Source organism: Hemiscyllium ocellatum, chromosome 25 (genome assembly GCF_020745735.1).
Source record: "Hemiscyllium ocellatum isolate sHemOce1 chromosome 25, sHemOce1.pat.X.cur, whole genome shotgun sequence".
NCBI lineage: Eukaryota > Metazoa > Chordata > Chondrichthyes > Orectolobiformes > Hemiscylliidae > Hemiscyllium > Hemiscyllium ocellatum.
The window spans coordinates 52,124,554-52,151,496 of NC_083425.1; the positions used below are offsets into that span (position 1 = coordinate 52,124,554).

The following is a 26,943-nucleotide window of genomic DNA, read 5'->3' on the forward strand; positions in this document are numbered from 1 at the left end:
TTTGTCTGACAGATCTTTCCAAATATCTGATACTTTTGAGTAAAGAAGTTTCCTTGTGGTTTCGATCTTAACCTTATCATTCTCATTTTCATTTCCTAATCTTTGAAGGGCTGCTTGATTTGTATTGATATTCCAAGTTTGCTTTGTTTAAACTGTGGAGACTGTGTGAGGGTAGCACTTCAGATCCAGGGGTTTGTCTTTGATAAATGAGAAGCCACTCAATGTCTGGGGCCTTCAGATTAAACACAGCAGCCCAGAGTTAGCTGCATCTCCCAACACACAAACACAGTCCATAGACCAGAGGATTCAGTACTATCTGTGGAGCTGTACACCTACTCAAGTCAACCTCTACAGAAAAGAAGAGGCTAAATTGGGAGGGAAAAGGATTCTTGTTGTTCAGGGATTTGGGATGGGGGTTAAGGACTAACTTTCACTATGCTCCCCCTCCCCCAACCACCTCGCCACTTTGGAGCTGTGCAAAGAGTGAATAACCCACCTTTACAGGAATCAGTAACTGTGCAGATTGAGCAACAGCAGAAAGGTGGCCTACTTTATCCGGCAACTTAAATGTCTATTTCACAGCAATTAATGACACCAAGGAAGTAAAGAGGAGATATTATCCATCAGTTTGTTTGACGTGAAAGATGGAGAATCAATGCTGCTCCGATTTTTCCAATGCTGGCAGAATGCATGGAGGGAATGAACATGACAATTGACTTTGATAAGTGTGTTTGGTTTTATAGTTGTGTACGGTAAGGGACTGATTGGGCATCAGCCTTGTCTCAGTGGGTGGTACTCTCATTTCTGAATCAAGCCTCTCTCCATACATTGAGTACATAATCCAGGCTGATACTTCAGCAGAGCATTGCAGTGGCAAAAAGGTACAGGTTTCAGGAAGAACTGTTGTTAAAGTAGAGACCTGACTGCCCTCTGTCCTGGCTAAACTTGAAGATCTGGGGAATTCTGCTGGTGTCCTGACTATCCCTTACCCCTCTAACCAACATTCACAAAATGGAATGTCTGGCCCCTAAGTCTATTGAAATTCCATTACAACTCTGACCTCAAAAGTATATTTTTGACTTTTAAATGCTATAGCCATACATCAGACAAGACCATAACAAATAGGAACAGGAGTAGATCTCTGGGAGAACAAATTCCTCATCTCAGTCTTATTTGGTGCCCCTTTCTTCTGAGACTCTGCAGTCTGCTCCTAGTCTCTCCCTTGAGAGGAAACATTCTCTTGGTATGTACCCTGTCAAGCCCCTTCAGAGTCCTATATGTTACAATGAGATCACCTCATTCTCTTAAACTCCAGTGAGTAGAGTCCCAACCTCTGTTAAACGTTTGCTCATAAGACAATCCCTCCATACCAGGGATAATCCTAATGAACCTTCTTTGAACTAATTCCAATGAAATTATATATTTCCTGAAATAAGGTGAACAAAACTGCTCACAATGCTCCAGAAGTAGTCTCACCAGCAGAAAGCCTATTGTTATACTCCAAACCCCTTAAAATAAGGAGTAAAAAATGAGGTCTGCAGATGCTGGAGATCACAGCTGCAAATGTGTTGCTGGTCAAAGCACAGCAGGTCAGGCAGCATCTCAGGAATAGAGAATTCGACGTTTCGAGCATAAGCCCTTCATCAGGAATAAGAGAGAGAGAGCCAAGCAGGCTAAGATAAAAGGTAGGGAGGAGGGACTGGGGGGAGGGGCGATGGAGGTGGGATAGGTGGAAGGAGGTCAAGGTGAGGGTGATAGGCCGGAGTGGGGTGGGGGCGGAGAGTTCAGGAAGAGGATTGCAGGTTAGGAGGGCGGTGCTGAGTTGAGGGAACCGACTGAGACAAGGTGGGGGGAGGGGAAATGAGGAAACTGGAGAAATCTGAGTTCATACCTTGTGGTTGGAGGGTTCCCAGGCGGAAGATGAGGCGCTCCTCCTCCAGCCGTCGTGTAGTTGTGTTCTGCCGGTGGAGGAGTCCAAGGACCTGCATGTCCTCGGTGGAGTGGGAGGGAGAGTTAAAGTGTTGAGCCACGGGGTGATTGGGTTGGTTGGTTCGGGCGGCCCGGAGGTGTTCTCTGAAGCGTTCCGCAAGTAAGCGGCCTGTCTCACCAATATAGAGGAGGCCACATCGGGTGCAGCGGATGCAATAGATGATGTGTGTGGAGGTACAGGTGAACTTGTGGCGGATATGGATGGATCCCTTGGGGCCTTGGAGGGAAGTGAGTGTGGAGGTGTGGGCGCAAGTTTTACATTTCCTGCGGTTGCAGGGGAAGGTGCCGGGGGTGGAGGTTGGGTTGGTGGGGGGTGTGGATCTGACGAGGGAGTCACGAAGGGAGTGGTCCTTGCGGAACGCTGATAGGCGAGGGGAGGGAAATATATCCTTGGTGGTGGGGTCCGTTTGGAGGTGGCGGAAATGGCGGCGGATGATACGTTGTATGCGGAGGTTGGTGGGGTGGTAGGTGAGAACCAGTGGGGTTCTGTCTTGGTGGCGGTTGGAGGAGCGGGGCTCAAGGGCGGAGGAGCGGGAAGTGGAGGAGATGCGGTGGAGGGCATCGTCGATCACGTCTGGGGGGAATCTGCGGTCCTTGAAGAAGGAGGCCATCTGGGCTGTGCGGTGTTGGAATTGGTCCTCCTGGGAGCAGATGCGGCGGAGACGAAGGAATTGGGAATATGGGATGGCGTTTTTACAGGGGGCAGGGTGGGAGGAGGTGTAGTCCAGGTAGCTGTGGGAGTCAGTCGGTTTATAATAGATGTCTGTGTTGAGTCGGTCGCCCGAGATAGAAATGGAAAGGTCTAGGAAGGGGAGGGAGGAGTCTGAGACAGTCCAGGTGAATTTCAGGTCGGGATGGAAGGTGTTAGTAAAGTTGATGAACTGTTCAACCTCCTCGTGGGAGCACGAGGCAGCGCCGATACAGTCATCGATGTAGCGGAGGAAAAGGTGGGGGGTGGTGCCAGTGTAGTTGCGGAAGATGGACTGTTCCACATATCCTACGAAGAGACAGGCATAGCTGGGGCCCATGCGGGTGCCCATGGCAACTCCTTTAGTTTGGAGGAAGTGGGAGGATTGAAAAGAGAAGTTATTCAGGGTGAGGACCAGTTCAGTCAGTCGAAGGAGGGTGTCAGTGGAAGGGTACTGGTTGGTGCGGCGGGAAAGGAAGAAGCGGAGGGCTTTGAGTCCTTCGTGATGGGGGATGGAGGTGTACAGGGACTGGATGTCCATAGTGAAAATAAGGCATTGGGGACCGGGGAAGCGAAAATCCTGGAGGAGGTGGAGGGCGTGGGTGGTGTCCCGAACGTAGGTGGGGAGTTCTTGGACTAAAGGGGACAGGACCGTGTCGAGGTATTGGGAGATGAGTTCGGTGGGGCAGGAGCAGGCTGAGACAATGGGTCGGCCGGGGCAGGCAGTTTTGTGGATTTTGGGCAGGAGGTAGAAACGGGCGGTGCGGGGTTGTGGGACTATGAGGTTGGAGGCGGTGGATGGGAGATCCCCTGAGGTGATGAGGTCCTGGATGGTCTGGGAGATGATGGTTTGGTGGTGGGAGGTGGGGTCGTGGTCAAGGGGGCGATAAGAGGAGGCGTCCGCGAGCTGGCGTTTGGCTTCAGCGGTATACAGGTCAGTGCGCCAAACTACCACCGCGCCTCCCTTGTCTGCGGGTTTGATGGTGAGGTTGGGATTGGAGCGGAGGGAGTGGAGGGCTGCACGTTCTGAGGGTGAGAGGTTGGAGTGGGTGAGAGGGGTGGACAGGTTGAGTCGGTTAATGTCACGGCGGCAGTTGGCTATAAAGAGGTCGAGGGCGGGTAGGAGGCCAGCACGGGGTGTCCAGGTGGATGGGGGTGCTTTGACCAGCAACACATTTGCAGCCCTTAAAATAAGGGCCAATGTTCCATTAGCCTTCCTGGTTATCTGCTGCACTTTTGTTGCACAATTAGCCCTAATTGAGTTGTGGCTTTTCTCCATTTAATTAATTTTCTGTTCTTCTGTTTTCCCTTCCAGGATGAAGAACTTCATGTTTTCTCACGCTGTACTGCATTTGCCAACGTTTTGTTCATTTATTTAACCTATCAATATCTTCTTGTAAATTGTATTGTTGTTTGTATGCCTCTCACTATTTGATGTGAAGAACAATCCTTCTCAGTCAAGAACAAAGCAGCTTTATCAAATGAAAGGAACCCTTCCAGTCAGGAAATGGAGCATGTAACAGATGATGATTGAAGCTACTGGGGAACACAGTTACTGTGAGCTTTCAAAAATGAATATGAAAGAAATCAAGACCCACATTAGCACATGGCCAAAGTTGAAATGGCAAGGGGAATGGCAAGTTTTTTCATTCCTTTTAAGACCTAGAATCTAGTAGAAAGAAGGACTGAGAAGTTAACATGTTAGGTCAGCTGACAGGTTCAGAATCTGGAAATGATTTATTTGAAGTGAGAGTTAGTAGGATCAGGACTAACCAGTGCCAAGCTATGTTGAGCTAGTGGTTTATACAGATCCATGATTTGGAGATGTCGGTGTTGGACTGGGGTGTACAAAGTTAAAAATCACACAACACCAGGTTATAGTCCAACAGGTTTAATTGGAAGCACACTAGCTTTCGGAGTGACGCTCCTTCATCAGGTGATTGTCAATCACCTAATGAAGGAGCGTCGCTCCGAAAGCTAGTGTGCTTCCAATTAAACTTGTTGGACTATAACCTGGTGTTGTGTGATTTTTAACTACAGATCCAGAAACAGAGTGAGACATAGAGTTCAGTCTAGAAGGCAATACAACTGTAATGAGAAGTTCAATAGCCTGTTAAACTTGGGAAGGGACCATTTGGAATAACTATTCACATTTGTGTCAGGTAATTGTCAGTGTGGAGCAACATGGCACGCCAGAAATGATGGTGAGGAGTTACAGGAGCAGGGGAAATGTTTTGTCAAGGTAACAAAGAGCAATGTTAATAGCAAAATAGGAGGTATGATTGCTATAGAGAAAGAGCAGAGCAATCACAGGAGATGGTGGTCAAAGCAGTTTGGGTCCAAAACGAATAATGATGTGAACAGTAAAGTAGCAATTGGCAAAATTCTGTTCACCAGCAGCTCACGTTAAATAGAGTGAGGGGGAGAAAGAGGAGAAAAGAGATTAAATTATTCAGCAAAGCATTAAAATATTTTGAGGTAATCTGGATACATTGGGGCTTCAGGTGAATGGATCAGAGACAATTGCAAGAGGAAATGGAGAGCACTAACAAAACCCTTTGTAAAGGTAACAAAATGTCTTTGATACTTTTGAAAGAGGATGCTAGGGCAGGTTGAGTGCAAATTAGTTCTTCAGAGCCAGTTCTTTTAGAAGAATTAAGCTAATATTAATCAAGAAAAAAAATGACTGGTGGAAACAGATCTTCAGCTGACAAGTTTGATTAATTTTATTTCTATTACAAAAGAACAAACATTAAGTGAGCTTAATGCTATTTTCAGGGGTGATGACCCACTGATATTAATTTCAGGGGCAATGTTATTCTTCATAACTGGGAATGCTTGTTGGGGAACTGTATATCCACACTATGGATTGGGGTAGGTTACTTCCTAGTGTGTGATTAAAGCAGAAAGTTCATCACTTTAATCGCATAAGAGAGATCGTTGGCCACAGCTGGAGAGGAGACAAATAATTTGCTATTTGAGATTTACAAATAGTTTGGATATTTAACCTTTCTGGTTAGTATTGCTCAGTATGACATTGTAATATCTCCCCATTAGCAATCCAAGAATCCTGCACAGGTTTACTGAACATTGTAGTAGATATATATTTAAAAGAAATATTTATAAGGGTGATCCTAAATAACATGAGTTTCAGCAGAATAATGGGGTGATCATGGAAATGCTAATTGGATTGGGTATCCAGTAAACCTCTACAGTGTCCTGGACCCAACTATTTATAACTGCTTCATTAATGACCTTCCCTTGGAACATCAGAAGTGTAGACATTCACTCAATTGCACAACTCTTCAAACAATTAGACAAACCACTACATTCAGGAGAGGAGATGGCCCAGTGATATTACTGCTGGAATGTTAATCCAGAGACACATGTAATGTTCTGGAGAGACAGGATTGAATCCTGCCACAGTTTGGAGTGGAATTTAAATTCAATATAAACATCTGAAATTAAGAGTCTAATGATGACAATGAAACCATTGTTGATTGTCAGAAAAACCCACTGGTTCACTAATGTACTTTAGGGAAGGAAACTGCCATCCTTACTTGGTCTGACCGAGGTGTGGCCCAAGACCCGTCACAATAGATTAGCTTACTTACAGTCTGGAAACAGGCCCTTCGGCCCAACAAGTCCACACCGACCTGCCGAAGCGCAACCCACCCATACCCCTACATTTACCCCTTTACCTAACACTACGGCCAATTCACCTGACCCACACATCTTTGGATTGTGGGAGGAAACCGGAGCACCTGGAGGAAACCCACACAGACACGGGGAGAACGTGCAAACTCCACACAGACAGTCGCCTGCTAACCACTGTGCCACCATGCCGCCCGAAATGTTGACCCTTAACTGCCCTCTGGGCAATAAATGCTGACCCAGCTAACAACACCTTCTTCCTATGAATGAATTTTTAAAAAGGCTTGGACTCGTGTGTGAAAAATAACATTTACGTCAAACCTAATTGCTGGACAATCACCATGATGACAGAATCTAGCTAGCTCTCCTTGACATTCAACAGCAGTACCAAGAGAATGACTCCATTCCTGCCTTCCCAAGGCCTGTTCACCAGCTAAATGGGCACATGTCAAAGGGCTGATGTTTGGATGACTGAAGAAGCTTGACACCATCCATGTGTCTGTAAGTTTTCAGCCTTTATCTTATGGATTGTCAATCTCGGTTTTAAATGATATTGCAACTGCATTGGACACTTGGTTAACAAGGAAAAAGCAGTGAGGCTTTGGCAGTGAGGGATACAGGCATTTAGCACAAATCTTTTGTCAAGAGTGTGGTGCTGGAAAAGCACAACTGGTCAGGCAGCATCTGAGGAACAAGAGAATCAATGTTTTGGGCATAAACCCTTCATCGGGAATGATAAAGGGCTTTTTCCTGATCAAGGGCTAATGCCCGAAACATTGATTCTCCTGCTCCTCGGATGCTGCCTGACCTGCTGTGCTTTTCCAGCACCACAATCTCGACTCTGATCTCCAACATCTGTAGTCCTCATTTTCTCCTAGCATAAATCTTTTGTCATCATCATACACCAAGTGTTCAGAAGGCCTTGATTGTATGGTTCATCAGTCAGGAAGGTTTATTCTAGGAATTAACATGAACAATTTCTTTATGATAAACAAATAGAACTTGAGGGACAGTTTAGGCATGTCACTGTGGAACAAGTAAAATCACAAAAAGCTTGCTTTACATCCAACTGAAGTATTGCAGCAGAAGGACTTACAAATATATGAAATTGTGCAGGAATAGACCATAGCCCCTCGAATCTACTCTGCAATTCAATAATATCATGGCTAATCTGTTTATGCTTCACCGTCTACATTCCCACCCTAGAACACAGAACATAACAGCGCAGAACAGGCCCTTCGGCCCTTAACATTGTGCCAACCTGTGGAACCAATCTGAAGCCTATCTAACCTACACTATTCCATTCCTGTCCATATGCCTATCCAATGACTATTTAAATGCCCTTAAAGTTGGTGAGTCTACTACGATTGCAAGCAGTGTGTTCCACACCCCCTACTACTCTGAGTAAAGGAACTACCTCTGACATCTGTCCTATGTCTATCAGCCCTCAATTCAAAGCTATGTCCTCTTGTCCTAGACATCACCATCTGAGGAAAAAGGGTCTCACAGTCCAACCTATCTAACCCTCTGATTATCTTATATGTCTCAATTAAGTCTGGTGTGCCAAGCGGGCTGAGATAAAAGGTAAAGGGGAGGGAATTTGGGGGAGGGGCGCTGGGAATACAATAGGTGGAAGGAGGTGAGGGTGACGGTGAGGGTGATAGGCCGGAGAGGGGATGGGGGTGGAGAGGTCGGGAAGAAGATTGAAGGTCAAGAGGGCGGTGCTAAATCCAGAGGTTGGGACTGAGATATGGTGGGGGGAGGGGAAATGAGGAAGCTGGAGAAATCTACATTCATCCCATGTGGTTGGAGGGCTCCTAGGTGGAAGATGAGGTGCTCTTCCTCCAAGTGTCGTGTGGTCAGGGTCTGGCGATGGAGGAGGCCAAGGACCTGCATGTCCTTGGCGGAGTGGGAGGGGCAGTTAAAGTGTTCAGCCATGGGGCGGTTGGGTTGGTTGGTACGGGTGTCCCAGAGGTGTTCCCTGAAATGTTCTGCAAAGTAGGCAGCCTGTCTCCCCAATATAGATGAGGCCACATCGGGTGCAGCAAAAAAAGGTTACCTCAGAGTACAACAGGATCTTGATCAGATGGGCCAATAGGCTACGGAGTAGCAGATGGAGTTTAATTTAGATAAATGTGAGGCACTGCATTTTGGAAAGACAAATCAGGGCAGGATTTATACACTTAATGGTAAGGTCCTGGAGAGTGTTGCTGAACAAAGAGACCTTGGAGTGCAGGTTCATATTTCCTTGAAAATAGAGTTGCAGGAAGATAGGATAGTGAAGAAGGCGTTTGGTATGCTTTCCTTTATTGGTCAGAGCATTGAGTATAAGAGTTGGGAGGTCATGTTGCAACTATATAGGACATTGGTTAGGCCACTGCTGGAATATTGTGTGCAATTCTGGTCTCCTTCCTATCAGAAAGACATTTTGAAACTTGAAAGGGTTCAGAAAAGATATACAAGGATGTTGCCAGGGTTGGAGGATTTGAGTTATAGGAAGAGGTTGAACAGGTTGGGGCTGTTTTCCCTGGAGCATCAGAGGCTGAGGGGTGACCTTATAGAGGTTTATAAAATCATGAGGGGCATGGATAGGATAAATAAACAAAGTATTTTTACAGGAGTTGGAGAGTCCAGAACTCGAGGGCAAAGGTTTAGGGTGAGAGGGGAAAGCCTTATAAGGGACCTAAGGATCAATATTTTCATGCAGAGGGTCAATGAACTGTCAGAGGAAGTGGTGGAGAGTGGTACAATTACAAAATTTAAAAGGCATCTGGATGGGTGTACAAATAGGAAGGATTTTGAAGGATGTTCATTAAATGTTGGCAAGTGGAACCAGGTTAATTTGGGATATCTGGTCCGCACACATATGTTGGACCAAATGGTCTACTTGCATGCTGTACATCTCTATGACTCAGTCACCCTTCCCTCTAAACTCCAGTGGGAACAAGTTCAATCTTATAAAGACACTCATTCAGTGTCTGGTAAACCTGCTCCCCACCCCAGTCCTGAAGAAGGGTCACACCCAAAATGTTGATTTTTCCACCTCCTGATGCTACCTGGCTTGCTGTGTACTTTCAGTCTCATGCCTGTCTACTTTGGATTCCAGCATCTGCAGTTTTTGTCTCTAACAAAGCCTGTACCATTGCAAAGTCTCTTCTAAGAATGCCCACTTTGAAGACATTCTCTGCCTCCCTCAGATGTGCACTCAGTGAGTCTCTATCTCACTGGCATTACGTTGTGACCTCCTCTTTGATCACATGATGAAACTAACTCGCTACTCAAGCCAACAAATTGGCATCTTCCTTAAATAAGGAGGCCAAAACTGCTCAAAGTCAGTGGTAGGTCATGAATAGAAAGTTTTCCTCTGCCAAACAGAAAAAGTGTGTGGACGTTCAGGCACAGTCAGTGCTGGGTGAAGAAATAACTTTATCAAGGGGCTGGTGCTGATTTGAACAGAGTATTCCACATTAATCGAGATAAAGTTGAAAATCACACAACACCAGGCTATGGTCCAACAGGTTTAATTGGAAGCACACTAGCTTTCGGAGCGGTGCTCCTTCATCAGGTGATTGTGGAGGGCTCGATCGTAACACAGAATTTATAGCAAAAATTTTCAGTGTGATGTAACTGAAATTATACATTGAAAAATTGATTGTCTGTTAAGCCTTTCATCTGTTAGAATACAGTGATACATGTTGTTGTCTAGCTATCAAAAGTGGTTCACTAGTGGTTCATTTTTTAGATTAGGATTAATCTAAACATCAGGTCATAGACACAGAACACAGGGGGCTAACACCTTCAACATGTTGTCTAGCTATCACCATTGTTAACAGCTAACCCGAGAATGCAACTTTTAAAAAAAGGTTTTGCGATTTACACATGAAAGAAGTGAAACTATCACTGTATTCTAACAGATGAAAGGCTAAACAGACATTCAATTTTTCAATGTATAATTTCAGTTACATCACACTGCAAATTTTTGCTATAAATTCTGTGTTACGATCGAGCCCTCCACTAATCACCTGATGAAGGAATGTCGCTCTGAAAGCTAGTGCTTCCAATTAAACCTGTTGGACTATAACCTGGTGTTGTGTGATTTTTAACTTTATACACCCCAGTCCAACACCGACATCTCCAAATCATGAGATAAAGTTGGACTGTGATGATTGAGTGCTCTGTAGAACATTACAGTTGCAGCCCTGCTGGGATTGTGGTAATGTCGTGTGCAGAAAGCAATCTGTTAAAGTTGACTCAGTATTTTCTCATTTCCATGTCTCTTATGTTTCTGTGAATTGTGGGCTATCTTGCCATGCAGAACTAGCAGGTAGTAACATCCTGGGGACAACTTTGCTTTTTGAAGTGATCTTTAGAAGAGAAATGCAGTTGCATTGATTTAGGCATTAATTCATTCAATATTGAACCGAGGGAAAACATTTTCCTTGATTTGCATTTTTTGACTGGCTTGATCTTAGAATGCTGTTCACATGTCAGAATACAGTTATAGACCTCTGGGATGACTCCTTAGTGATGTGAGCCCTCAGCAAGCATTCCTGTGAATAGGGAATATAAGAGAATATTTATTGATACTTCAGGTTATTGTTTCAGTGCTGACTCTCTAGCCTCGGTCAGAAAATTGAGGGTTCCCAGTCTGAAAACAGAAGGACAAAAGTCCAGGCTGACACTCCCATCCCTTGTTGATAGAGTGCTGCACCGTTGGAGGTGCTGTCTTTTACATGAGCCCTATCTGCCTTCTCTGATGGGTACAAGTGATATCATGATACTTTTGGAAAGCAATACAATACCCTGACTAATACTGATCCCTTAACTAGTGCCACTAAAATATTGTCTAGGTGTTTACCTTGTTGCTGTTTGTGGGACAATAAATAATTGCATGCATTTCCCTATATTTCAGTGGAAACTAGTCATCAGAAAGTGCCTCACTGTCTGCAAAGCCCTTGGGAATCAATCTGTGGCATAAGAGCTTTCTGACTGAGCAGTGAGAATGATAATGGTTTAGGCTGATCAAACTTGGAGGATACCATATCATTTTTCAATCAGATTGTCATAATGCTATCAATTAAAGCAGAGTTTCACTATTAATAAACCCCAAGTGTTATAAAAAGGATATTTTTTAAACATTTAATGTCAGAAATATATCAAATCTGACAAAGCCATTGGGATCCATTTAGACCATTTCTCGACGTACAATGCATAATTTAACATATTATATATCAGCATCTTCCCAATTACTTGAAGCTCCCAAGGGAGTTTAAAGAACACAGTAAATATAATAATGAATGAACAATAAACAAATGCAGCACAAGAATGAAATAATAATTTATTGCTTTACTTAAAGCTGAACAGTTAATACAGGTCCATCACAATTCAGACATTACAAGTTAAAAACATACAAAGAACACCAGTCACATCCTAATTTTTCTGCTGACCTCATTATACTGCATCCAAGCATTTACAAGTAGCATCAACAGAAAATTTCCTCAGTAATTAACTGCCAATTGAGAAAATTATCTTCCAGTATAGGCCTTTCCTGCAGCAAGAAGCTGAGCAATGGGTTTAAAGAAACAGACCAGGTTAAACCCATTTCTAACTTAGAAAATAAACTTTACAAAATTGAGTTGCACCCCACCCAAAGTATTACTGTGAGAGATTATCAAGGGATCCATTAGATCTTTGATGGAAATCAAAGGCAACCTCTCCCTGCTATAGTAGGGATATTATTAAATTGTAGAAAAGGGTACAAAAAATTTAGTGGGAATGGAGATGGGGAGGCGCAGTTTAAGTTATAAGGAGAGGTTGGATAGGTTGAGCTTTGTTTTCAGTGGAGCATAGAAGATTAAGGGGATAACCTCATGGCGGTTTATAAAAACCTGAGGGACATAGTTAAGGTGAATAGCAAAAGGTCTTTTTCCTTTAGTGGGGGAGTTCAAAACTAGAAGGCATATTTTTAATGGGACTGGGTAAAGACTTAAAAAGGGACCTGAGGAACAACTTCTTCAACACAAGAGGTAGCATGTATATGGAATGAACTGCCAGAGGAAGTGGTAGACTCAGGTGCAGTTACAATACTTGAGACATTTGGGCAGGTACAGGAATAGGAAAGGTTTAGAGGGGCATGGACCAAACAAATAGGATCAGATTAGTTGGGGAAATCTGGTCAGCATAACATATTGGACTAAAGGGTCTGTTTCTGTGCTTTATGACCCTGCACTAAGTTAGCATTCTAATATAGACTGTACAGTAATGAAGTGCAGGTCACCATAGTCCCAGGGAACCACAAGCTGCTTTCTTTTCAGAGAGAGATAGCTGGTGGACAGAGGAACTGGAGAGCTGCAAATATGTTGCTGGAAAAGTGCAGCAGGTCAGGCAGCATCCAAGGAGCAGGAGAATCGACGTTTCTGGCATGAGCCCTTCTTCAGGAATGAAGAAAGTGTGCCAAGCAGGCCAAGATAAAAGGTAGGGAGGAGGGACTTGGGGGAGGGACGTTGGAAATGAGATAAGTGGAAGGAGGTTAAGGTGAGGGTGATAGGCCGGAGTGGGGGTGGGGGCGGAGAGGTCAGGAAGAAGATTGCAGGTTAGGAAGGCGGTGCTGAGTTCGAGGGTTGGGGCTGAGACAAGGTGTGGGGGGGAAGGGAAATGAGGAAACTGGAGAAATCTGAGTTCATCCCCTGTGGTTGGTGAAGGAACTGGAGAGGCAAGATTGAGACAGCAAGGCCTGGATGCTAACTTCAGACAACACAGGAAGTGAACCCAGACTAGGGGGTGTTAGTCTGCTTCACTAACCAGCTGTCCGGTCAACCATGCTAACCAACCCACAGAAAAGCTTCTTAACTGTAGGCATGAGTGCATCTTCATTGCATCATTCACTTTCGCAAGGGCAAGTAGGAAGGGACAAAAACTGCTAACTTTTCCCAATAGCACCCACATCCTAAGAAAAAACAAATGCAAAGCTGTTTTGTTCTCCCTGAATAAGGTAACATTAGCATAATGAAGAAAAAAAATCATGCAATTTTTGTCACTGAATTATTAAAACATTTTCAACCCTGTTTGTCTGAGGAAGTCTCCAAAAACTAGTCATGTGTAGCACCACTGTCTGCAATTCATTCAGTAAACAAAAGATAATGATAATCCACTACAGAGTGTTCGACACCAGGCCAAGGGAAACTGAATAACAAGAAGTTGCATTTGAACAAATTGTGTTTTCGGAAGGAGCAGGTCATTCTGCCCTTAAGCCTGTGCTGCCTTCAATTACATTGTTAACCAAGCTACAGGTAAACATGTACAAAGCAACTGCCTTTAACTCAAAATAACTCCCTCCAGGAGCTCAAACATCAAGGCTGCTGCTCTGGTGACACTGTTTCAAAATAAGAGGTTTGTCCTTTCTGGACAGAAATGAGCTCCCTGCCCGAGGGAGGTGACATTTTGGAACTCAGCCTCCGATGGTAATGGGGGTGGTGTCAATTGAATATGTTTAATGGTGGAGGTAGATTGATTCCTCTGTCTAACAAGAATCTAAGGTCAGAGAGATATGGGAATGTGGAATCCTAAACAAAGGTCAGCCATGATCTTATTGAATAGTAGAACAGATTTGAGGGACTGAATGGCCTACTTCCACTATTAATGTGTATGTTTGTATTATGCAGTACTGTGTTCAGTCGCCACCTTTCGGGTCCGATGTTAAATGGAGATTCCTGCTGCACTGCCTCTGGCAGAGGAAGAAAGATTCCCCTGCAAAGATGATCAGGGGAGTTACCCCAGGGGTCCTGCCCCACAACTACCCCTCGTGTAACAATCTTACACACTGGTTCAAGTCTCATCTCAGGACTTGATGGCCTTGGGAGATATCCTGTTGTGTGGCCAACTCAGTTGATTTTCAATCTACGGGCCCTCTTGATATGCCTGTGGTAGGTGGTAAGAGAGATTCCTGGTCAACCAGAACCTTCAGGTCGCTGCAGATTAACAAATGTTAAAAGACTTCATCTGCAGGTTCTTGCCATGAGCAATGGTTGTCCTTGCTCAAAGGGACTACTGCAGTCATTTTTTCTTTTGTTGAACACCACAGATTATCTCGCCCTCATTAAATTCTTGTTTGTCGGAGCTGCTGAGGAAAGTGGCTGCCTCATTTCCGACATTGCTTAAAAACTACATTTTGAAAGTGGTCCATTTGCTGTAAAGCATATTGGGATGTCCAGTCATTGTGAAAAGGTCCTGTCTAAATGCAAAGCCTTTATGGTAATATCTCAGTTCATTTTGCCTTGATATGATTCTCCAATCACGACAGCTTTAAGGTTTCCAGATTTCTGCTTCTTGCTGCATGGAAATGTTCTATTTCCCCCTGATTTTCTCCTCAAACACTTCCCTGTCACACCAAGCCATTGCAGGCTGCTTATTTATTTCGTCAAAACCCTTCATATCTACACCTCTAAAACCCTTTACGCCTTTGTAAAAACTTCCCTTTCTCCATTGGAGGAAGTGAAATCCCAGGGTCACCAGTATATCCAAGTAACTAAAGTCAGGCATCTCAGATATTAGAGTAAAACTCTTCAGTTTCTGAGCTGTTTTCCCAGGGTAGTGGAGTCCAAACTTAGAGGAGAAAGTGAGGACTGCAGATGCTGGAGATCGGAGCTGAAAATGCATTGCTGGCAAAGCGCAGCAGGTCAGGCAGCATCCAAAGAGCAGGAGAATCGACGTTTCGGGCGGCTCATGCCCGAAACGTCGATTCTCCTGCTCTTTGGATGCTTCCTGACCTGCTGCGCTTTTCCAGTAACACATTTTCAGCTCCAAACTTAGAGGGCAAAGGTTTGACATGAGAGGGGAAATATTTAAAAGGGTCCGAAGGGGCAACTTTTTCATGTAGAGGGTGGTGCATGTTTGGAATGAGCTGTGATAATAGGTTGCAGAGGCTGGTACAATTACAACATTTGGATGGGAAATGAATAAGAACATTTCAAGGGATATGGGCAAAATGCTGGCAGATGGGACTAGATTAATTTCGGATATCTGGCATGGACACGTTGGACTGAAGGGTCTGTTTCTGGGCTGTACATCTCTATGACTCTAACAGCCTGGTGCAAACTGTATAATAAAAGCAAGATACTGCTGATACTGGAAATCTGAAATTTTAAACAGCATCTTCAGAACTGTTTCTGAATGCTCTTCAGTTCTAACTGAAGTTCAAACAAGGTTATATCATATTGTTAACTGTTTTTCTCCACAGATGCTGCCAGACCCACTGATTTTCTCCACCACTTGCTGGTTTTATTATGGCTTGAGCTGGCCCCAGAGTTTCTTTGGAATTCTCACTTTAGTGTCAATACATTACATGGATTTGCATTCCAGCTATTTTGATGGTTCTATTACCAGGATGTTGCTGCTATGGAAGGTTTGAGTTATAAATAAAGATTGGATTGGCTGGGACCTTTTTCCACTGGGGTTTGGGAGGTTAGAGGTGACCTTATAGCTGTTTATAAAATCATGAGGGGTATAGACAGGTAAATGGTAGGTGTCTTTTCCCTAGGATGGGGGATTTCAAGGCAAAGGGATACATTTTTAAAAGAGAGAGGAGTGAGATTTGAGAGGGGTAATTTATCTTTCTGGAAACAGAGGGTGGTTTTGCGTGTGGAATGAACTTCCTGAGGAAGTGGTGGATATGGGCACAACTACAGCGTTTAAAAAGATACTTGGATAAGTACATGAATAGGAAATGTTGGGAGGAATATGAGCCACAAGCAGGCAAGTGGGACTAGTTTAGTTTGGGATTATGTTTGGCATTGACTGAAAAGGAGAAAGTGAGGACTGTAGATGCTAGAGATCAGAGCATTGACTGAAAAGGTCTGTTTCCATGCAGTATGGCTCTATTAGTAGCCTGATAGAATGCTCATTAATGTGATGCCCCCCCCCCCACCCCACCCCACTTTGACATTATGGGTACAGGAATTAAAAGAAAAGGGACTTGCATTTATATTGCACTTTTCGCAATACAACTTCACTGGCTTGTGAAATACTTTGAAAAATAGTTACATTGTATCGTTGCAGGTTCAAAAACAGAAGCCAATTTGTATACAGCAAACTTCAACAAACATTGATGTGATAATTATCAGATAATTTTGAGTCTTTGTGATTTGTTTGAGGGTTATAATGGGCTTGGAAACCATGAGAAGTCCTCTACTCTTTGAAATAGTACTGTGGGACCCTTGCGATTTACCTGCCTGAGTAGAAAGAGATTTGGTTTGAGACTCCTGCAAAAGACAGCACCTCCAACTGTCAACGGCAGTCTTGATTTTTGCATTTACGCTCTTGTTAGATTTCATGCCAGAATCTCAAGAGGTGTGAGTCAACTGACCCACAGCTGACCCACAAACTAGAGGGAGTGGCACAAAATGTCTACGTTGAAAGTACCTGCAGTAAAACAGCAAAATTTCAGTCTTTAAAGCTTTCTTTTCTCTAAAAACAAACTTACTCAGTTGTAGAAGTACATTACAAAACATTTTGAATTACATAAAGTGGAATAAAATTCTACTTTTCTCTGTACGGCCTGTTCCACTCTGAGGTGCCTCAACATAATTGCAACATTTTTGGTGTTTACAATGCATGTCTCACGTAGGGCATGCGGCCTGAGGGCAAATCATTTCCATTCAATATTGCAGAAAACGTTCAGTAAAATTCAGCTTTTCTCCATACATGTTCCACGCTGGGGTCCCTCAGTACAGTTTGAAAAAAGCTGAGGTATTTGCAAAGCACATTCAATATCAGGCACACATTGTCTCCAGCCCCTCAGTGTTTTAAGGTTAAAAGACCTGTGACGGCAATTTTTCCTCATTGTGTCTCTACTGAAGCTCCTTCTCAAGTTTCCTGGACTACAATAATCCAATCCAAGGGTGTCATAATTACAGGTTCTATAATTCCACTCCTCTAATTTATCACCCTCCCAAACCCACCTCATCTGAAGAAGATGAACAAGTTCTTCGAATTTAGTGTAGCTTCTGCACCTATAATATACAAAACAGTGATTTGGGGGTGGGGAGGGGAGGTCAGCCACTCAGTTAGATCATGGCTGGTGTATTGGTGTGCCTAATTCCACATTCCCCTCTGGTTACATCGGGTTGGTGAGGAAGAAGAGTTGAAGCCGAGTCAAATCAGCTCTGACCTTGTTGAACGCTGGAGCATGCATGAGGGACTATACTGACTGGAATTTAAAAGAATGGGGTGGGTGGAATCTTATACAAACACAAAAATTATGAAGGGAATGGATAAGATAGAAGCAAGGAGGTGGTTTCCACTGGTGGGTGATACGAGAACTAGGGAATATAACCTCAAAATAAGGGGGAAGCACATTCAGCACTGAGTTGAGGAGGAACTTTTTCACCCGAAGGGTTGCAAATCTGTGAAATTCCCTGGCCAGTGAAGCAGTTGAGGCTACCTCATCAAATGTTTTTCAAAGGCAAATATAGATAGATATTTGAATAGTAAAGGAATTAAGGGTTAGGGTGAGCCAGCAGGCAGTTAGAGCTGATGCAACAAAAAGGTCAGAGGTAACAATGCCAGGTGATGAAGGAGCAGGGCTTCAAAAAGTTGTGATTTCAAATAAACTTATTGGACAATAACCTGGTGTCATGTGACTTCTAACCTTGACCACCCCATCCAACACCAGTGCCTCCACATCACAAAAAAGATCAGCCATGATGTTATTGAATGATAGGTCAGGCTTAATGGGCCAGATGACCTATTCCTGCTCCTTTTTCTTATGTTCCTACAGACCCCCCCAAAACCTTTGACTCCTCTGCCTAACACAAATCTATCAACTTTGGCCTTAAATGTATTCAATGCTCCCATCTCCACTGCCTTCTCAAGCAGAGTTCCAAAGTTACCCATCTCAGAGAAAAAGAATTATTCTGATCTCTATCCTAAAAGGGTGACCCCTGGTTTTTAATACAGACTCCCCCCCCACCTTTCCCTTGCTTCTGGACTGACCCACACGAGGAAACACTCTTTCCAGATCCACCTTCTGAAGGCCATTGTAGACTTTCAACACTTCTGCCAGGTCACCCCTCATTCTTCTACAGTCAATAAAGCGTGGTGCTGGAAAAGCACAGCCGGTCAGGCAGCACCTGAGGAGCAGGAGAGTGACGATTCGAGCATAATCTCTTCATCAGGAAGGATTCACCCTCGGATGCTGCCCGACCGGCTGTGCTCTTCCAGCACCACACTCTTTGACTCCGATCTGCAGTCCGCAATTTTTCCTCAAACTTCTGAGCACCAGGGGTGACAAGCCAGTCTGAACGGCCTTTCCTCATAAGGACAATAACTCACACCATCACAGTCAACACATTCAGAAATTTTTTAAAAATTTCAAAATATACTTTATTCATAGAAATAAATCTTTGGTACCTGTACAATTTGTCATGTTGTTCATAGATATATACATTGCATGTCTTAACATTACAAAGAACAGATTGAATTACTCGAATTTACAGTTTTCCTATTTACAGTTCCCTTTATTAACCATCCAGTCTCTTATTATTTAGCTGTGGCTTCAGCGGAACCCCCCTACTGAGTGGGTGCCCTGTTATACAATAGCAAAGGAACCTTCTTTAACCCCCAGTTTATGGGGTTACCACTGTCCATTTGACTGTCCTGTCTCTGGGGTAGCTGTCTGCATCCCCATGGTGAGCACGAACTGCTGGACCTTTGCTGGGCTGAGGTAGCTATCCAGCTCCTCACTGGGGTCATTTACCCGCTCTGGTGTCATTGAGCCAAGGCAAGGGTCCGCACCGTCCAGTTCTGTGTCTGACAATGGGACTGTCAGAGGATCACAGCTTTCAGTTACCTGTAATTGTGGGGCAGTGGGTACCCCCTGGTTCTCACTGGGTGGAGGGTGGACTTTGGGGGGTCCGTTGTTTCCTGGTTGGGAGGAAATGCCCTCCTCTTTATCTATGGCGCTCTGTCGCTTCTTCTGGTGGTGGTGACCTTCTTTGCGCCCATCTTCCCCATCCAAAGCGCTGGCTGTCTCTCCCTCGTGCAGCTGTCTTTTCCCCCTTTGCAGGGAGGCTTTGGGGGGCAAATGCACTCAAATTGCTGAAGTTAGAAAAATGCAGCTTGCTGGGCGAGAACGCTTGGCTCTTTAAATGGAGTGGCTGTGTGAGTGACAGGAGCTATACCCAATGCAATGGGAGGGAGTGGGGATTGCTCTCCAATGGTGCCCGGGGGTGGAGGTGGGAATTCCGCCTATCCAGGTGACAGTGTGGGAGAGAGTTTGGAGTGAAACTGGGATTGATCCCTGGGATTGGGGGAAGAGGGAGCTCTCTGGAGGTGAAAGGGTGATAGGGAAACCCTCCCCCCCAGAAGGATGTGACCCTCCTGGGAGAGAGATTTTGCTGGTAGCCGGACGGTGAAAGTTGGCTGGCTCGGGTTTGTTCCGCCCGCCTGGAGATTTTGTTCCTATTCTCTGTCTCTGTCTGTGGATATGTGGCTGTGAACCCGGGCTCCGGATCCCACCGCTGCCGGCTCTCGGGTGAGTTTGTTCGGGACTCTACCGTGCGCCTGACTTCCCCCGACCCCCTCTGCATTCCGCAGGCACCTTCCCCATCCACCACCCACACACACACACACACCCTTTGTTGCTGTTTTAACTCCCACCCAGTGAATTCCTGAACACCTCCACCCCCCCCCCCTTGCTCCACAGTCCCGACCCCCCCTCCTCCCCCTGGCAGGGGCTGACTCACCTTTCTCCCCCCCCCGGCGGCACTCCTCCTGGTCCCTTCCCTCAGGTGGGAGGAGGGAAAAAGGGGCGGGGGCAGGTTCGGAATTGGGATGTTCCTCTGGAACTCAGGGAAGTTGTTATTTGCTCAGGAACACAACAGCAAGGGGGCAGCACCTGGGTCAGGTGGGTGAGGGGGAAATACAATGAAGATGCCTGGGGGGTGGGGGATACAGTGAAGGTTCCTCGGGAGGGGGGGGGAGAAGGGAAGGGGAATACAGTGAAGGTGCCCCTGGGGGGTGAGGAATACAGTGAAGGTGCCCCTGGGGGGGTGAGGAATACAGTGGGGGGGGGAGGGAGTTGAATGCAGTGAAGGTACGGGGGGGGGGGGGAGTGTGAATGCAGTGAAGGTACCTGGGAGGGGGTGTGTGAATACAGTGAAGGTGTCCCTGGGGGGGTGAGGGTGGGGAATAGAGTGAAGGTGCTCCTGGGGAATGGGGAGTTCAGTGAAGGGGTGCAGGAAAGGTGCCCCTGGGGGTAGCTGTCCAGTCGAGGAGGGGAGTGTGTGTGTGTGTGTGTGATGGGAGCTGTCTGTGTCTGTGTCTGTGTATATACACTGAAGCTGCCCCTTGCTGTTGGAGTTGATGTTGAGGCGCTGACACTGTGATCTCCAACAGCAGCTCCTTGATTTCCTTCTTTAACCAAGTTCTGTGATAAACAGCAGCTAGGTCACCGGGCTGTTTATACTGGCGACAGTAATTGCTGCCGGGACAGCCCCTGATTTGACATTTGTCTCGATCAGGTCTAAGAGGGACAAGGAGTTTTGTCCTCAGCCCACCAGCCTGGTTCTCAACTTCCCGGTGTCTTGATTCCCCAGATGGTGCTGTGGCCTGAGGTCTGCTAGACCAGGAGAGGATGGGTTAAACACTTGCTCGGGAAGCGAACTCCGAGAGAGGAGCAGCGAGTCAGACACTGGCACAGGGAGCAATATTTGATCAACACAGAGCCAGCGTTCAAACATCTGCGATTGACCTGGGACTGACCGGGAAGCGGGGAAACTGACTGGAAATAAAATTAATCCGTTTCACTTTGAAGGAACTTTGCGAATGTACCCAGTTGCCTGGGAATCTCTTATCCTCCCAGCTCCCTGCCCAGGAAAAGACAGTACTGATACTGTAATAATTCTGGCTGGGTGAAACAATATAACGAGAATGAAGGAGTGATACAGGTCCTGAGCGGTTTCCCATGGCTGAATTGTAACATCGACGTAGGATTTAAATATGGGCAGAGAACAGGAGCTGGTCCAAGCTGTAAAAAACGGCGATGTGTCCTCGACACAGAAGTTACTGGCCAAGATCAAGGCTACAAAAAGCAGTGAGTAACCTGATACCTTCTCTCAGCGTTTGCAAGCGCCACTCTTTGAAGCTTTCTGAAGTATTTTTATTTTTTTAATGTTGATTGCGGGCGATTTTGGAGAATGTGCTTTTGTACTCGGTACCTTTAGTGAATTGGGGAGAGCCGGAGGCTGCTTTTTAATATAAAGTTGTGACTGTGTGTGTGTGGTTTGCTAGGGTGTGCACTCGGCTTAATTGCAGGGCTGCACGGCGGTAGAGTGGGGAAACTTGCCAGGCAATCCCGGAGAGGGTCAGTGGATAGGATGGGTAGGCAGGTGGATATGGACCGAATCGCCTGGACTGATTGTGGTAGCCGCCTGTTGCATTCTAATGCATTGTATCTGAAACTGAATGTCGGGCATACAACAGGCGGTAGATCCAGTTAATGTGCAAACTTCAAATAATGTCCCGCCCCCAGTCTTGATGAGTCTTCCCTTTCAAAAAGGGGTATCGCGAAGTTCCCAAACCTGTCTAACAGTGGCTCCTTTGTTGTCAGATTTCCACCCCCCCACAAAAAAGGGGTGAAAGTGACCTGGCCATATGCCAGTTTGAGGAAGATGTGAGTCCCGAACTAGGGGTGAGTTACTACTCGGGGAGCCGAGTGGTTTACCCCCAGGAGGAACAGGATTAGTCTGTCGGGCTTAAACAGTGAAGAGAACGGAGGAATCAGTGAGCTCTCACTGGGAGATTCACCTCAAAGTTGGCACTAGCTGATGGGAGCGGCCTAAGATCCAGGAGACACAACAAACCGGAAATTACAACAACAACCTGCATTCATGCCGCGCCTGTACACGAGCAGACATTTCTCCAAGTTGCTCCGTGAGAGCAATTATCAGACAAGGAACCATGACAAGCTGCAAATCTATTAGGACAGGTGACCAAAGGTTTGGTAAATGGGGCTTTTAAAAAATAAATCAGGTACAATCTTAATGAGTGAGACAGGTAGTGGAGTTTATGGAAAGAATCTGAAAGTTTTTCAGGGGTGAAAACTAAAACAAGGCCAGCCATGGTTGTGCAATGAAAAATTGGGGCAATTTGTTCATTAGTCAGAGATTTCAGGGCATTTTTGGATTGGAAAAGACTCCAGGAATTGGGAGAGTGGAGACCACTGAGGGATTTTGAAACGAGAATGAGAAATTGAAGATTGAACTGATGCCTATTCTGAAGAATGGAAAGGTCCACTGTCAGCTCAGTATTGAACTGATCTGCAGTAGATTCAACACTCTCACTGAGCACCCACCTCCCTATGATTTAACTTTTGATCAAAATCAGAAGTCACGTGATACCAAGTTTTATAGTCCACCAGGTTTATTGGAAATCTCAAGTTTTCGGAGCACTGCTTTTAACCTGACCAGGCAGCAAGTGCTCCAAAAGTTTGTGATTCTGAATAAACTTGTTGGACTGTAACCTGGTGTCATGTGACTTCCAACATTGTCCATCCCAGTCCAACACTGGCACCTCCACATCCCATCTTTGGATCACTGCTCCTCTTTAGGCAGGATATGGGTTTGCTTGTTCCTTATTAATTCTGTGAAGCACCTCCATTTTATTTATTGTTGATGGAGTTGCTCCATCATTGTGAGTTGTTCATAAATTTCTTGAGCTGTTGCTTGTGGTCAATCAGTTTCAGTCGAGGATTGCTGGACAGAAGGTGAACACATAAAACCCAGCTGTGATATCACTGATAGAAAAGTGGCATTTATTTCCAAGTGTGAATTTCCTGTTGGCGCCAGTTTATTTTTATTTAAAAAAAACCTTTAGGTGAGGGTGAATGACTTCCAAATAGCACTTTTTCAGCTAATCCCCTAAATGCAACTCCAAAAAACCTTACCTTTTATCTAACATCTTGCCCAATCCAAATTGCATTATTGCCAAATTTGTAAATGTGGTTTCTGATGTAATGTGGGGAGGCCATGTCACATTCAGTGCAGCTGTGGTGGAACAGTTTACATTTACATACTCCAAGCCCTATGTGTCTGGACAGTTTTCAACAGACAAACAGCTGGAGTAATAACTCACAGTGGATATCCCCCTGGAGACACTCCCTGAATTAAAGACTGAAGAGCTTATAAACCTGTAACAATCCCAGATGTCAAGATTCTGGTGTTAAATTATTAAAGACTCCCTGGAATACAAACCTGTCACTTCTCCTGTGTAAACCATGGTAACTTGGTCTGTCAGTGCTCTCATCTGTGAATCAGTAGGAGCTCTAGAATACAGTGTATAATCCAGAATGACACTCTGGATGCAGCAATGAAGGAGTGCTGCATTGGGATGAGATGGTAAATTGAAATTTCCTCAGTTCATTGTAGAAGCAGGCCATTTGGCCCATTGACTCTGAAGAGCATCCCACCCAGACCCACACCCCTACCCTACATGTCTGCAATTCCCATGGCTAACCCACCTGGCCTGCACATCCCTAGACACTATGGGCAATTAAGCCTGGCCAATCCACTAACCTGAACATCATTGGACTGAGAGGTAAATGGGGCACCCAGAGGAAACCCATGCAGACACAGGCAGAACTTACAAACTCCACACAATCACCTGAAGGTGGAATCAAACCCAGACAGGAGTGCTAACTACTGAGCCACCCAATGTCAAATTGTTATCTAGATTTTGTGTGTGCGTGTTAGTTTGTTCGTTCCAGACTGCAAGTCAAAACCACAACAGTGCTACCAACTCAGCATTGTGATGTAGAATATCAGTGTTGCTCTGTTAAGAGAGTGAAAGCTTGATAGATTGTCAGAGATGTTTTATTTTTTAGGCCAGATTCCATCTTTGGCCACATTGATCAATACAAGATTGAAATGGGACCAGTTCCCTTCCCAATCTCACTCTCTCTCTCACTCTCTCTCTCTCTGTCTCTGTCTCTGTCTCTGTCTCTGTCTCTGTCTCTGTCTCTGTCTCTGTCTCTCTCTCTGTCTCTGTCTCTGTCTCTATCTCTCTCTCTCTCTCTCTCGGTAGCATGCACTGCCTGATTTTCCTTAATTCCTTATTCCCAGGCCATCCAATTTGAACAGGAAAATCAGCCTGCTCCTCCCCATTCCCCAAGTAGTGCGCACAGGACCCAATTCAGGCATCAATGATGGGGTGTAAATCCCTACCAAAACCTTGCCTGTTCATTTTGGAAGATATTTGGCTAGCCAAACACTTATAGTATTTCCTGTTTTCAAATGTCCTTGTCTGTTTCCTTTGTGAGTTTTGTTCAGGTATCTCCACTCTTCAAACCTGGCCAGCTCCAAGTATGAAAAGCCATACAGACATCAGACAATTTGGGATAGCCAGCATCCTGCTCTTTCCTTGTCCTGTCCAATCCCCTCTGCCCTTCTGCTTTCAATGCAGAAACCAGCTTGAGTGACTGTGGATATCCAGCAGGAGGCGCTTCCTGTGCTTGAGAGAGGGGCCTTTACCTTGTGGTGATTTCGGATGTCAAGTTGTCAGTTTTTTGGCATCTGGCTTGCAGTGTGTCAGTTATGTAACTCGGTCAGCACTCTCTCTTCAGGGTTACTGCATTCTAGAGACCTTGGCATCAGCCTGGGTTATGTGAGTTCAAATCTCACACTGGAGATTTCTGTCCATACACTGGACAGATGTTCCAATGCATCAGTGAGGGAGTGTCACAAGGCTGGAGTTGGCATCGTTGAGACTGTGGTGTTAAGCATCAGCCTTCGATGCTGTCACCCAACTCCCTCTTCCTGATCTCTCACCTTTGATTTGGATAGAGAAATGCTACCAGGTGGGCCCACTGGATGCAGGTACACCTTCCTGTTGAGTGATATTAGCCTGCCCAGGTGACTGCAGCTTGCTGTTTTCTCTCTGACTGTTAGCTTTAAATAACAGTAACTGCAGCTGCTGCTTCTGTGTCCCTCCTACTCTGGCTAGGGAACATGATCTCACCGTCAGCTCCGTCTTGGTTGATGCTAACCTGAATGCCAAGAGTGCTTGTTAGAAAGGACATGATGCAACAGAAAAACTATCCATGAATGTGGTGAGCAGAAAGTCATTGAGTAATGAAGTCACAATGGGAGACGTGTCTTGTATCAGATTACCTTCCGCTCTCCATATCCACAGATTTTGAACTGAAAGTAATTTTGATTCATATTTTCCATAGCTAAGTATTTTGGATGCCAGAGGTAGAAATGAAGATCCTTTTAAGGGTCAAACAGAATAGTCCCAGAGTTTGAGAGATGGTTATACTCATCAGATGGTTTATTTAAGAGTATGGCTCTCCTTTAAAGAGAGTTGGGCACCAACAGGGATACAGTGCTTTGCTTCCCCCTTCTGACTCCATTTTAAATTAACCCCTTCCTCCTCTCCCTACCACTCTCTCACTTTTGAGGGTAGGCATTACCAAGAATAGGATTTGCAGGTAAATGTTTGATTGGCCGCATGGGTGATTACTAGCGGTAGTTAACGTGAAAAAGTAAAATAAAAAGTGTCACGGTGATTTTGGTGATGGGGAAAGTCACTCAGTTATGTGTGATAATCCTGTGGTGTGGTTCTCTATAGGGAGGCAATGGCATTGACCCTGAATTAGTATTACAGAAATCCATGTGATAGATTTGAACTCGGGTTCCAAGACTGACCATGGCAGATGTGGGAATTTGAATTTGACAAAATCTGGAATCCAAAATCAAGTCATCACTAGATTCGATTGATGGAAAACGCCAAGAGTGCACTTCTACAGGGGTTGAAGTGTTTTATGTTTCCCTCTCCAATTTCCCTTTGATTTAATCTGCTCCCTCTCCCACATATTTGGTGCTTTTGCACTGCCCCCTGGCAGGCTTTATAGGACAATTAGTTATTGATTGGGACCATGGTTGAATAGTGATGGTGGGTAAAGATGGAAAGTTACACTGATGATTTAGTGGAGGGGGAAAACCATTCAATTATGTGTGATATCGAAAAACAAACAAACAAGGAGCAAAGGTTCTGATCACTTTGTGTCCTCCAACACCCTCAAAGTCGTTAGAAAGAAGTGGGCACTGCAAGGGCTGGTGTGTTTTATATACCCCTCCGACTCCATTTTTATTTAGTCCCCTCTCTTTCTTCTGACCATCCCCTTTAAAACAAAAGCACAGTTCTTTTGGATGATTGGATAATTTGGTGGTAGGCTATTAAAATACAAAATAGGAAAAGCTGTGTTGTTCCCCAGTGGGAAGTTGGTTCCTGGACAAGGAAAAGATTCAGTAGGGAAATGTAGAAACTGATGTTTGTGCTAAATTATAGGTTCGCAACATTTCCCTATGAAAATCCTCTTTTGTTGTATAATTCAAAATGTGGATCTTGGTGTCAGAAACCCTGCTTAGTGAGCTGCAGTAACCATAATGTTCATTGATCTGATCTTACGGACATGGCTTTTCGGGGTCATCAACTGGACTTATCCATCCTGTGTTAGTCTCAAATCCGTCTGAGTTCAATCCATCCTATCTCTAACATCCTTTTCTCTCACTAGTACGTTAAACTGACAGCAACCTGATAACTAACTCCAGAATTAGTTT

General features: G+C 45.0%; 1 protein-coding gene across 3 annotated transcripts in view; it reads left to right on the forward strand.

The window, feature by feature from the left end:
* Positions 1-19,595: 19,595 nt before the first annotated feature.
* The window catches only part of LOC132827680 (caskin-2-like), a 277,191-nt gene continuing 269,843 nt past the window's right edge, over positions 19,596-26,943 (forward strand). The window contains exons 1-2 of one of the 3 annotated variants that reach the window (XM_060844329.1): positions 19,596-19,859; positions 20,848-21,419. In XM_060844329.1, the coding sequence (XP_060700312.1) occupies positions 21,326-21,419 (94 nt within the window). In that variant the 5' untranslated portion in view covers positions 19,596-19,859; positions 20,848-21,325. Of the gene's footprint in view, positions 19,860-20,738; positions 21,420-26,943 lie in introns of those variants that run through there. The other 2 variants (XM_060844327.1, XM_060844328.1) reach the window with 2 other exon arrangements.